The sequence below is a fragment of the Silurus aristotelis genome, assembly GCF_946808225.1.
Source record: "Silurus aristotelis genome assembly, chromosome: 5".
In the NCBI taxonomy this organism is placed as follows: Eukaryota; Metazoa; Chordata; class Actinopteri; order Siluriformes; family Siluridae; genus Silurus; species Silurus aristotelis.
In genome coordinates, this window is record NC_139578.1 from 24,583,568 (window position 1) to 24,596,911 (window position 13,344).

Below are 13,344 nucleotides of genomic sequence, written 5' to 3' on the forward strand. Positions count from 1 at the left end.
AGATATGCATAAACGCACACTTCCCTAATAAGGGAAGTTTCCATTTCCTGTTTAAACTAAATAACTAATCCTAGTTGTCTCATTTTATGGATATGCGTTGGAGTGGTTTTCAAAATGTTGTTTTACTGAAAATGTTTCACAAAATATTTAGTCACTTCATGTGCCATTTCCACACTTTCTGAATTGCACTGTTAGGTTTCAGAATCATTGCACAGTTAAACATGCATGGATTTTTAAACTCTATGTACATTGCATTTGAAATTTGTTTGTGTGTGTTTGTACACATATGTTGCAGCAATCTGCATCCTGCCATGTCTAAATGGTGGACGCTGTGTTGCTCCATACCAGTGTGAGTGTCCAAGAGGATGGACTGGTACACGATGCCACTCTGGTAAGGGATTTGTGCGTGTGTTTATTTATATATATATATATTACAGTCGTGAAAAAATTAGGACACTTTATCCATTTATCCATTTTAATAATAATGGGAGAAGAAAATACTTTTTAAAACTTTCTGTAAATAACAAAAAAGATTTCTGATGAATAAATTAGGACACACTTATACCCACTTAAAATGGCAAAACATCTAAGTAAACCTTAGATGTTTACTTTATTGTGCTCCTGACTGTTGAGGTGGGACAAAACACCATGGGGAGATTGAAAGAGCTGTGTCAGGCCTTCAGAAAGAAGATTGTAGCAGTTTATGAGTCTTGTAAGGGATTTAAAAAGATCGCAAAAGAATTTGAAATCAGCCATTCCACTATCCATCTACAAGTGGAGGACATTCAAAACAACTAACAACATGCCCAGTTCTGACCTTCTAATCAAGTTCTCTCCGAAAGCAGACCGAAAGATGCAAAAAGTAGTCACCAAATACCCTAAAATGTCACCATCACGGGACCTACAGCAGGCTCTTGCTACTGTTGATCTAAAAGTGCATGCCTCTACAATCAGTAGATTGTACAAACACTTACTTTTATGGGAGGTGTGCAAGGACGAAACCTTTGCTCTCTAAGAAGACCAGACTGAATTTTGCCAGAGAGAATGTAGACAAAGACCAGGAATTTTGGAATAATGTTTTTTGAACAGACGAGGCTAAATTTTAATTATTTGGACACCAAAGCAGAGGACATTAACCAAATACAGCATTCCAGGAAAAGAAACCGCAAACAAACTGTGAAACATGGAGTTGGGTGTCCTGGTTTGAGATAGCTTTGCTGCAGCAGGACCTGGCCTGCTCACCATTGTAGAATACACAATTAATTCTAGCATGTATCAGAGTGTGCTTGAGGAACATTTGAGACAATCCTAAAAAAAAAAAATGGACTGCAATGTGACAATGACCCAAAACATACCAGATAATCAACCAAGGACTGGCAGAAAACTAAGAAATTGAGAGTCCTGGAATGGCCAAGTCAAAGCCCAGATATTAATACCATTGAGATTCTGTGGGGAGATTATGAAACTGTACATGCAAGAAACCCCTCAAAGGGGGTCCTAACTTTTTACTCATTTAAAATACGCATTTCTGTTGATATCTTTTGTTCAATGAGTAAACCAAGGTTATTTTTTGTTGTTTACCTGCAATTAAATTACTTTCTTCTCCAGTTAACTTTCTTCGAGTTAAATAAATTCAAGATTAGACATTCGATATGTGAACATTTCTTAATAAAGAACTGATGCACCAACCTGTTCAACCTCATGAGTACACGGCAGAAATGAAAGCAGTAAATTGAGGGGTTAATTTAAAGGACTGATCTGCTAGAAAGAGAGCGTGAGATGTGAGGTAACACAATCTGCTGGAGCAGATTACCAGCAGTTACTATGGCACCAAGCACTGTAAAAACACATGGCCACTGATTAAACAAACCCTCGATTCCAAATCAAACATTTAAAAATATTATTAAAACCATGTGGTGTTTCTTTTTTCATGGAGTGCGTCAGCCATTCTAAATCTTAGTTTACATTTTGTGAAAATATTGTGTATCTGTGTATTTATTTTTTTAGCATATCACACAAGCCTGGGTTTTATTACACTGATGTGACAAATGATTTCCTCTTAATGTTTATATTTGTGTACCTGTTTGTGTCATTAGTAAATACACCACTCATTCACAATCATTTTTCTGTAGAGCCTCTGGCAGGAATATTTGGTTGGTTAAACCTCTTTTGTCCAACATGTAATTAGAGCCGGGTGTTTCAATCTGGGAAATGAGATTGGTGGTTCCCTATAAAACACACTCATAGCCTGGTTACTGAGAGTGTTTGAGCTTTTCTAGAATGATCTGTTCTTACGTTGTTAACACATCATTTGGAAAATAGCTGAAAGAAGGCAACATAAGCATTTATAAAGACTTGAGTGTTCAATGCACCATGAGACAAATTGTCTAAATTCAGTATTCTCTCACTATAAGTGGTCTCCTAAAGATTTCAGAAATGAAAATAGGGTCTTTTGTCAAGTGTCCACCAGATTGCTGACTGTATAAATAGCAATCATTTAAGAAAAGATTTCATTAAAAATTGTATAAATTAATGTCAGTGTCAGGGTGGTGGTCAGTTAACTGAAGGTTTATAGTTATAAATATTTATTTTTATAAATAAAAATAAATAATTTAAACTGCAGGTGTCTTAGGTATGCCAGTCACCATTTAATGCTTTTACCCAACTGAGACTATATTACATTTAAATAAATTTACATTAGAAAAATTATTAAATCAATTTTTCTAAGTTTGACTAGCATCTACATTGGTTGACCGGTTATTCCAATTATTTGTTCCAGCCTGATCTATAATTAGTTTATGTATGAGTATATTTATTCTATATATATCATAATATTTTATAAAAATGTATAACTGAATTGTACAGAATAATGAATGGTGGTTATTTAAAAGGAGGTGAAACATTTTATTTCTAAGAATTAATATTTATTTGTAGTTACTGACTTTCTTTTTAAATCTGGTAATTAACTGAAGTGCTCTTTACCCAAACCCTGAATGTGCTGGAGGTTTTGAATTTATCAGAATAATGAAGATGAATGAACCCTCTCCTTGAACTGCCACCTTAACGTGGTGGAGGGGTTTGAGTACCCGAATGACCCTAGGAGCTATGTTGTCCGGGGCTATATGCCCCTGGTAGGGTCTCCCAAGGCAAACAGGTCCTGGGCGACGGGTCAGACTAAGAGCGGTTCAAAACCCCTTATGAGAGATACTACATCAGGGACCGTGACGTCGCCTGGTATGGCGCAGCTGGGGCCCCACCCTGGAGCCAGGCCTGGGGTTGGGGCTCGTATGCGAGCGCCTGGTGGCCGGGCCTTCCCCCACAGGGTCCGGCCGGGCTCAGCCTGAAGGAGCGACGTGGGGCCGCCTTCCAGTGGGCTCACCACCTGCAGGAGGGACCGTAAGGGGCCGGTGCTAAGAGGATCGGCCAGCAGTCGAAGGCGGAGGCCTCGACAACCCGATCCCTGGACACGGAAGCTAGCTCTAGGGACGTGGAATGTCACCTCGCTGGCGGGGAAGGAGCCTGAGATTGTGCGTGAGGTTGAGAGGTTCCGACTAGAGATAGTCGGGATCACCTCTACGCACGGCCTGGGCTATGGAACCACACTCCTCGAGAGAGAATGGACTCTTTACAACTCTGGAGCTGCACATGGTGAAAGGCGTTGGGCTGGTGTGGGTTTGCTTATAGCCCCCCAGCTCAGCCGCCATGTGTTGGAGTTTACCCCGGTGAACGAGAGGGTCGTTTCCCTGCGACTACGGGTCGGGGATAGGTCTCTCACTGTCGTGTGTGCCTACGGGCCAAACGGCAGTATAGAGTACCCGGCCTTCTTGGGGTCCCTGGGAGGGGTGCTGGACAGTGCTCCGACTGGGGACTCCGTCGTTCTACTGGGAGACTTCAATGCACACGTGGGCAGCGACAGTGACACCTGGAGGGGCGTGATTGGGAGGAACGGCCCCCCCTGATCTGAACCCGAGCGGTGTTCAGTTATTGGACTTCTGTGCTAGTTACAGTTTGTCCATAACGAACACCATGTTTAAGCATAAGGGTGTCCATCAGTACACGTGGCACCAGGACACCCTAGGCCGTAGGTCGATGATCGACTTTGTGGTCGTTTCATCTGACCTGCGGCCGTATGTCTTGGACACTCGGGTAAAGAGAGGGGCGGAGCTGTCAACTGATCACCACCTGGTGGTGAGTTGGATCCGATGGCGGGGGAGGAAGCTGGACAGACTCGGCAGACCCAAGCGTACTGTGAGGGTCTGCTGGGAACGTTTGGCCGAGCCTCCTGTCAGAGAGATCTTCAACTCCCACCTCCGGCGGAGCTTTGACCAGATTCTGAGGGAGGCCGGAGATATTGAGTCCGAGTGGACCATGTTCTCCACCTCCATTGTCGAAGCGGCCGCTCGGAGCTGTGGCAGTAAGGTCTCCGGTGCCTGTCGAGGCGGCAATCCCCGAACTCAGTGGTGGAAACCGGAAGTAAGGGATGCCGTCAAGCTGAAGGAGTCCTACCGGGCCTGGTTGGCTTGTGGGACTCCTGAGGCAGCTGACGGGTACCAGCAGGCCAAGCGAACTGCAGCCCGGGTGGTTATCGAGGCAAAAACTCGGGCCTGGGAGGAGTTCGGTGAGGCCATGGAGAAGGACTATCGGCTGGCCTCGAAGAGATTCTCGCAAACCGTCCGGCGCCTCAGGAGGGGAAAGCAGTGCCCCACCAATGCTGTTTACAGTAGAGGTGGGGAGCTGTTGACCTCAACTGGGGATGTCGTTGGACGGTGGAAGGAATACTTCGAGGATCTCCTCAATCCCGCCGTCACATCTTCCATTGAGGAAGCAGAGGCTGAGGGCTCAGAGGCGGACTCGTCCATCACCCAAGCTGAAGTCACCGAGGTAGTAAAGAAACTCCTCGGTGGCAAGGCACCGGGGGTGGATGAGATCCGCCCTGAGTACCTCAAGTCTCTGGATGTTGTGGGGCTGTCTTGGCTGACACGCCTCTGCAGTGCCTCTGGAATGGCAGACCGGGGTGGTGGTCCCTCTTTTTAAGAAGGGGGACCGGAGGGTGTGTTCCAACTATAAGGGGATCACACTTCTCAGCCTACCTGGGAAAGTCTATGCCAGGGTACTGGAGAGGAGAATACGGCCGATAGTAGAACCTCGGATTCAGGAGGAACAATGTGGTTTTCGTCCAGGCCGTGGAACACTGGACCAGCTCTATACCTTCTACAGGGTGCTGGAGGGTTCATGGGAGTTTGCCCAACCAGTCCACATGTGCTTTGTGGATTTGGAAAAGGCATTCGACTGTGTCCCTCGCGGCGGCCTGTGGAGGGTGCTCCGGGAGTATGGGATCGGGGGCCCTTTACTAAGGGCTGTCCGGTCCCTGTATGACCGAAGCAGGAGCTTGGTTCGCATTGCCGGCAGTAAGTCAGACTTGTTCCCGGTGCATGTTGGACTCTGGCAGGGCTGCCCTTTGTCACCGGTTCTGTTCATAATTTTTATGGACAGAATTTCTAGGCGCAGCCAGGGGTCGGAGGGTGTCCGGTTTGGTGACGACACGATTTCGTCATTGCTCTTTGCAGATGATGATGTCGTGTTGGCTTCATCAGACCAGGGCCTTCAGCATGCACTGGGACGGTTTGCAGCTGAGTGTGAAGCGGCTGGGATGAGAATCAGCACCTCCAAATCCGAGGCCATGGTCCTCAGTCGGAAAAGGGTGGCTTGCCCACTTCAGGTTGGTGGGGAGTTCCTGCCGCAAGTGGAGGAGTTTAAGTATCTTGGGGTGTTGTTCACGAGTGAGGGAAGGGTGGAACGGGAGATTGACAGACGGATCGGTGCAGCTTCTGCAGTAATGCGGTCGATGTACCGGTCTGTCATGGTGAAGAAGGAGCTGAGCCGCAAGGCGAAACTCTCGATTTACCGGTCAATCTACGTTCCTACTCTCACCTATGGTCATGAGCTCTGGGTCATGACTGAAAGGACAAGATCCCGGATACAGGCGGCCGAAATGTGCTTTCTCCGCAGGGTGGCTGGGCGATCCCTTAGAGATAGGGTGAGAAGCTCAGTCACTCGGGAGGAGCTCAGAGTAGATCCACTGCTCCTCCACATCGAGAGGGGTCAGCTGAGGTGGCTCGGGCATCTGTTCCGGATGCCTCCTGGACGCCTTCCTGGGAAGGTGTTCCGGGCGCGTCCCACTGGGAGGAGACCCCAGGGAAGACCTAGGACACGCTGGAGAGACTATGTCTCCCGGCTGGCCTGGGAACGCCTTGGTGTCCCCCCGGAAGAGCTGGAAGAAGTGTCTAGGGAGAGGGAAGTCTGGGCATCTTTGCTTAGACTGCTGCCCCCGCGACCCGGCATCGGATAAGCGGGAGAAGATGGATGGATGGATGAATTTGTTACTTTGCAGTTGACTGTTTACAACAGATAAATGTTGGCTGAAGTGTCCTCGAATCTGTTATTCTCGTGGTATTTTCGTGGACAAGTTTATTGTCCTCTTGTTCATGTTTATTGTGGACCAAAATTACTCTGCTACACAGAGGTGGGCGGTGAGGAAATGCAATGTCCAATAACGTCTGTATTTTCATGTCTTATGATTGGATGGTCAGAGAGCAGAGAGAAACTTGTAAAAAAAATGTAAAACTTGCAAAAGAAAAAAGCTGAAAAGAAAAAAAAAAGTAATTTTATGAGGTTAATGTTGAATTCTGCAGCTGTGGCTGCAGTGAAATTAGACTTGTTGAATTGTGTTCATTGTTTTTTTTTTTACTTAAGTAATGGCATTCAATCTCACTGTATGAGATACCTGTCTGTGATTCAGCACTCTGTTATATGGTGTTTCTATTTAATATTGATAGTTTCTATAGCCATAGTGTCATAATCAGAGAATTTAGAGGTTGCTTGGTTCCAGTAGGACACTACTGAAGTGCTAGATGTGAAACTCATGGCCTGCCACTGGTGCTACAACATATACCAATACAGCATTGTGCTAGAAAGAAAGTGTGATATGTGTGATCATGTCAAATATATTATCATGTTAAATATTTTGCATTAGGGATCAAATATAAAATACACATACACACATACTGTATACATGCAAACACACGTTTCTATGGACACAGTAATAGTTATTAACTGCTTATTTAACTCCTTTCAAAATAAATCGTTTTGTGTTTTGTCACACGCACACTTTTTGTTGACTAATGCCAGGTGTGTTTGCATATCTCCCTGTGAGGACAAAGGACATTGGAGCAGAGAGGAAATAGGGAACATGTCAGGTCCTCACAAATAATGTGATGCTCCTTAGATCTAGAAACATCTTAGTCTAGGATTTTGCTTATCATTCATTTTATTATTATTATTAATAATTATTATTATTATTAGTGGGTTCTTTCATGCATGTTTACAGGAACTCCCAGATTCTTCATATGCCAGTATATGTTGTGATATAGTTCTAAAGTTATTTAAGTTTCTCTGTTTCAAGCAGAAAAAGCTTAAAATTACAAACCTTCCCTTTATTAAAAAGGCAGTGAATAAATATACTGACTACATTCTCTGTAAAATATCTGAATCATGTACGTGTTAAGCAAAAATCTTTCAGTATTTACTAGCGTTAAATGTTAGCACATCCTGGTTAACGAGCATGTTTGTGATGTGTTCTCAGCGGTGTGTTCATCCCCCTGTCAGAACGGAGGCAGGTGTATCAGGCCCAACAGGTGCCGCTGCAGTCAGGGCTGGGGTGGCCCCGATTGCTCCAGGTAAATGTATACACACAGTTACATATTAACACAAATTAGTAAAGAACTGGTTTGTTTTGTACAAATAAGCATCTATTCACCTGTTTTAATACAATGCCTATAATGTTGCACTTGTGTATATCGATATATTTGGCAGTTTCATACTGATCACTGACAGTAGATTACATTGAAGGTCACAGCAACTCCTTCAGTAAATGAAGCTACTGGTTAAAAGTTATAAGAACTAAATATACCAAACCTGCTCCTGAAATACTCAATAACTTTTCTCATCATATGCTGAAATATCAAGTTTGAGTGTGCTAGAAAACTGTACCACTGGAATGTAGATAAACAGGAATGGACACACAGTGTTGTGGTTTTACTAGAACTACCGTATTTTGAACCCCGTGGCTTAAACAACGAAGCGGCTTATTTATGGATTTTTCCTGGGTTTTTCCCGGTTTCACAAACTTCAAGCCAAAAAACTGATCACCAAAACATTTGACCAATGAAATTTCCGAACGGAAACGAAAAAACGCACCTCACCTGTGTTTTGAGCTGCACGGCTTCGGGAGAAAAAAAGTTTTTTTTAAACGCACGACGATGCCAAAAGATTAAATCCCGAGAGAAATATTTGTGAAAGGAAGGAGGAAGACAGTGAACAATGATTTTCTTGGTTGGCTACTGTTTAGATACAAGCCGTTGTAACGCGTTGAGTCTGGGTGAAGGGAGAGCTCACTAACTCCAGTTGCAACAGAAATCGTATAAGCACAGACAGGTTTCCAAAACTCGTGCTTTTTTATTTTTTTTAATCTTATTTATGTTTAAAATAAAAATCTTTGTCAAATTCAGTGGGTGCGGCTTATATATGGGTGCGCTTTATAGTCCGGAAATTACGCTAATACCAGCATTTATGAACCGACAACCTGCCGTCTGAATCTGGACAGAATAATCAGACTTTTTAACATTAATCCTTGCAGCTTCAGTAGTAGAATCTGTGACCAATTACTGACATTTATGACAACTGCTCAACTGAAGTTGCAAGCAAGAAATTTAATGTATTAATTTTACAGGAGTAGGACTCCAAATCTCCAAATCGATTGATTGATCTACATTACCATTTAAATCCAGAATCGTTTCAGTACAGATCCTGGAATCTGAATAGGGGGTTTAAAAATGTAATTTATATGTAATCTCTATTATAATTTACTGAATTTACCTTTTATAAACTGTTTTTTTTTCTCTATTTTATTCTTAGGAAAAGAAAGCCAGGATATTTTAATTTTTAATATACCAGTCAACAAAGACAAAGCTGAAGCATCAGCACACTGTGCTGGAAGAAGAAGTCATCAGTTATGACCTGTAAACAGCCAAAACTCCAAATACAACATGTTTTGTAAATTAAAGCTGTATTTTTTCATATAGAAAATAAAAACAGTATTAAGCATAATTTTGCTGCTATATACGTGAACCTGTACGGTGTGTAAAAACTTAAATGTGATTGTTCAGTGTATATGTGTATAAACTATTCTTTTCACGTTTTTATTAAAGCAGAAAATACTACATAGGACGCAGATGTGTTACTTAATCATTTCTTTATATTTTATTGAAAAGAAATTAGCCCCTTGTGCCAACCAATAAAAAAACGTTCATAATTTTGTATAAAATATACAGAATTATAAGATTGCAGAAGTGCTTCCTACAAGGGAAAGTTAGAACCTATGCATGTATGTGTGTCTTCATGTACAGTATGCTCATTTATGTGCCTTGATCTTCTGCTCCAGTTCGGTTTTGTTGGCTCCAGAAAACTCATCAATCTGTAAATATGATATCACTGTGAGTCCATCATATGTAATACATCAGAATAATGGTATACTAATATAAAACACAGAACTCATTATTACAGAATTCCAAACAAAATAATAACTCACCCTTTTCCCATTCTTGTAGAAGTGGAATGTTGGCATGCATTTGATATCACAGTGGCTTGATACATCCTAGAGGAGATATTAAAGCTCAGTTTATTCACTATGATAACACACTGCACTCCTTTTGTTTCATTTGGACATTTAGTTCCCAATGCATTCTTTAAGACACAATAGCACATATGTCACACTCAATGTTGCTTAACCTGTTTAAAAAATGTCACATAATCCTGCTGTCGATTCTTTTTTTCAGCAAATGGACAACAAAGCAAGGCTGAATATTATATAGAGAGAGACAACATTAATAATAGGGCATATTTATGGGCTTCTATTTCCACCAACCCTATTGGTAACAAGTAAACATTAGAAGTTTTGAAGCCTGCTAATACAATGTTGTTACCACTCTGGAGCTGATTCTTCTCACTTACCAGAACTACCTGGAGTGTTCATGTACTCTCCTTTTGCCCACCCCTTTTTGCAAAAATATATACACAGCACATCCCTGTTTATCCATTTATAGTTACATTTAATCATGTGGGATATCCATGACACAAACTCGTGCCTGTTCTCGTTTACACTGTAATACCGATAAACAGTCTTTCCCTCAATAGCTTCTCGTTTTCTTTCTCATAAAATTAATATGACTAGAAGCTTCTGTTATGTTACTAAGGAGCAGGAGAAAAAAACGCCTTTAGCCTTGAGGACGTTATTGCGCTGGAAAGCTTACTGACTTACAAAATACTGTGAAACCCTTACAGTGATGTAGAAACATTTAGAAGCTAAATCCCTTCTACTTACTTACAGTGGTGGTCAGAATGAGAAACTCATCAAGCAAAAAAAAAAATAGAATGTTCGTATGCACGCATGTTTTTTCTAGGTGTAGTATATACTGGAATGCACCATTAACCCATTCTTACTGCAGAAATGGCAAAACACATTATACAATTATATACACTCGAATATCCTCTCAGCATTATCACTGTATCCAATAATGCCCACTCTGTAGACAATGGCTGGGAGAAGGGAAGAGAAATGTGCTAGTGTCTAGCTTTACACAAGCAGACAAAAGCTTCACCATACTACATGCAAATGCTTACACAAGAGAGGTCATGTGATTAATGTCTGGGCTACTGCAGCCATAAGAAAGCCCAAGATGAAGAAATGTATTTATAAAGTAGTAAACTAAAGCTGAGATTGACAAATAGCCAGGAGCTGCAATTATCAGAGATGACTGCTAGACAGTAACCCCTGAACTGTAAACCATATGGCTCTGAAATATGGATCGCTTCAACAATGCATAATTCTGATTGGACAACAGTGTTGGTGACATGGTTTTATTTGATAAAACACTTGTTCTAATATATTAGAAATTGCATAGCAATGTATATGCCAGATTTAGAAGCTTTGTAGCTGTCAGATAAATGACGGTGATGGAACTGCTTTATAAATTACAATAAATAGCTATTTTTATAGATGATTTGCAACCATAAATAAAACTAAAAATGTTCACAAATGTAAAAAATTGTAGTGCTATATGGGGAATAAATCACTACAGGACACACTGTTTTAGAATTACAATCAAATTGGTAGTGGTTACAAAAACTTTAAAGTGAATCAAATCACACAGCCCCTTCATTTTATATATATATATATATATATATATATATATATATATATATATATATATATATATATATATATATATATATATATATAAATGTATTTTTTTCGTAGCAGCAAGGACCGAAGTTTTTTTTCCTAATATATACAGTATATCTTACAATGTACATTGTACAAGCCAAAAGCATTGTCGTTCTATATGACAGACAAAGACCTACTTACAAATTGATCGAGAAATTAAAGATTGAAAGTGATAGGAAAAAGTTTCACAAATTACACATTTACAAAGCAGTTTGACATAAAGAATGTGTCCATGCTGTCCAACAGTTGTTTGTACTCTCACAATATTTCTGACACATTCATTCTCTGAAGACTACAGGGGTTTGGTCTGGTGCATGCACCGTCTATGTAATTTGGTTTACACATATGGAAACTTACATTTGCATCGTCCACATCCACCTTCAGAAAAACGACATTTGCATTCTCTGGGTTTTCAGACAGAGCCTGTGGAATGAAAGAGGACACAGCAGAAGATAAATACATTAAAGTCTGTCTGTTGCTTTAGGAATGAAAGGATGGATTCAGCTTAAAATTACACCACTCTAGAAGATTATAAAAAAATCTTATACACTACAGAACATCGTAGTTTACTTTTTGTTTATAGATTAAAGATCTCTCTCTTTCTCTTTTGCTCTTTCTCTCTCAAGACCCACTCAACCTTTCCTCCAGTTGCCACAACAAAAAAACACAAACACACTGACTTTCCTAATGATTCAGAAAGTCACTGAGCATACACTCTGACAACTGCAGATTAACAGAAGTTCTTACTTTAAAGACGGGGCCAATCATTTGGCATGGGCCGCACCATGTGGCTGTGAAGTCCACTACAACTAATTTACCCCCTGCATTTTTCAGGGCTGCTTCGAAAGCAACCTGAGGAGAAACAAAAGCGTGCTTGTCAGTAATGGGTAAAGCAAGTACAAAAAAAAAAAATCACTATGGGCAGACACAAACAACATATTTAGCACATAAATCATTTTGTTCAACATGACGTAGTAAGTGCACTAAGAGTGGTCCTCTTTAATAAACATTTTCAGAGTTATCGGGTAATTGCGATGTGTAATACAGTCATTTCAATTATGCAACAGTGCAATAGATCCAAAGTCTGCCTACAGATTTATCTGAATAGTAGTGCTGTTATACATGGACACTGAGGTTGTGTCCTAATACTGATATATATATATATATCTATATATATCTATATTGTTGTCAAAGGTCATGTATTATCAGCAGAATCTAGTCATAATGTTGCTTCGACCATAAAACTAGAATTCCAATAAATTAAACAAGCATGCCTGATGCTGAATTATATATAGGATATTATGTAACAATTATATCTGAATATACTAAATAAATAAATAAATACAACTTACCAAATCTTCGATTACAATAACCATGGTGAATGTTTCTCTGGGTCTCAAGTGGGACAATGTCGCGTCATTCGTGTTATAAACGTGCCTCTTGCTCCGCCCTCCTGTCCACAGCGAACCAATCAGTAGCTGCAATGGCGACATAACCCCGCCCACTTCATTCAAGAACCATTTTCCGGGAATGAAATGAAGAAGTGAAGTGGTCCCTCCTTTTCCTTTATATGGGAAAATGTGGACGCAACCCATTGTGTTTGTTAGGAGTAGGAATGGCTGATTTAAAGTATAGAATAAGCTGTAGGCAGTTTATGAACACGCCAGAGAGAATGACAGTGCATAGTGAGACGTGATGGAGGTAGCAGGCGAGTAAAAGTGAAGTTGAGACTGTCCAATGTTTCCAGTCACCATGACTAGACAGTTCTCTGAAATTCCGGAATGGGGTTAGGTAGTGACGCATAGCGAGGTCTTACCTGATTGGCTGCTTTTTTTTCCCACTCAATCTCTGTATTCATGTTTAACCTTTTTTTTTTCCAATCTACAGTAATAAGCTTTTTTTTATGTTATGATCTGTAAAGCTATCAAATGGAAGACCAAAAAACTTCTACATATAATTTTCTATAAATACAAAAAATAAAATTGTATGTACAGTAGTAACTG

The 13,344-nt window shown here is 40.9% G+C and overlaps 2 protein-coding genes across 7 annotated transcripts in view; one reads left to right on the forward strand and one right to left on the reverse strand.

The window, feature by feature from the left end:
- Positions 1–9,285, forward strand: part of svep1 (sushi, von Willebrand factor type A, EGF and pentraxin domain containing 1) — a 91,513-nt gene extending 82,228 nt beyond the window's left edge. For all 6 annotated transcript variants that reach the window (XM_083541396.1, XM_083541397.1, XM_083541399.1 and 3 more), the window contains 3 exons: positions 296–391; positions 7,643–7,736; positions 8,974–9,285. In XM_083541396.1, the coding sequence (XP_083397522.1) occupies positions 296–391; positions 7,643–7,736; positions 8,974–9,004 (221 nt within the window). In that variant the 3' untranslated portion in view covers positions 9,005–9,285. The remainder of the gene's footprint in view (positions 1–295; positions 392–7,642; positions 7,737–8,973) is intronic.
- An 8-nt stretch (positions 9,286–9,293) lies between these two features.
- txnb (thioredoxin b) lies at positions 9,294–12,849 on the reverse strand. Its single transcript, XM_083541564.1, has 5 exons — positions 12,694–12,849; positions 12,089–12,193; positions 11,699–11,764; positions 9,647–9,712; positions 9,294–9,532 (listed from the first exon to the last, which is right to left on the reverse strand). Exons 1-5 carry the CDS (start codon positions 12,832–12,834, stop codon positions 9,470–9,472), a joined length of 441 nt encoding a protein of 146 aa, XP_083397690.1. The 5' UTR covers positions 12,835–12,849; the 3' UTR covers positions 9,294–9,469.
- Between the last annotated feature and the right edge of the window lie 495 nt (positions 12,850–13,344).

What these genes read in the sequence shown, in the direction of transcription:
- txnb (XM_083541564.1), bottom strand. Translation starts at nt 12,834, where the DNA reads ATGTCGCCATTGCAGCTACTGATTGGTTCGCTGTGGACAGGAGGGCGG. An exon ending in TGATTGGCCCCGTCTTTAAA is followed by an intron (nt 11,765 to 12,088) that starts GTAAGAACTTCT and finishes TTCATTCCACAG; the next exon opens with GCTCTGTCTGAAAACCCAGA. An exon ending in TCTACAAGAATGGGAAAAGG is followed by an intron (nt 9,533 to 9,646) that starts GTGAGTTATTAT and finishes TCATATTTACAG; the next exon opens with ATTGATGAGTTTTCTGGAGC.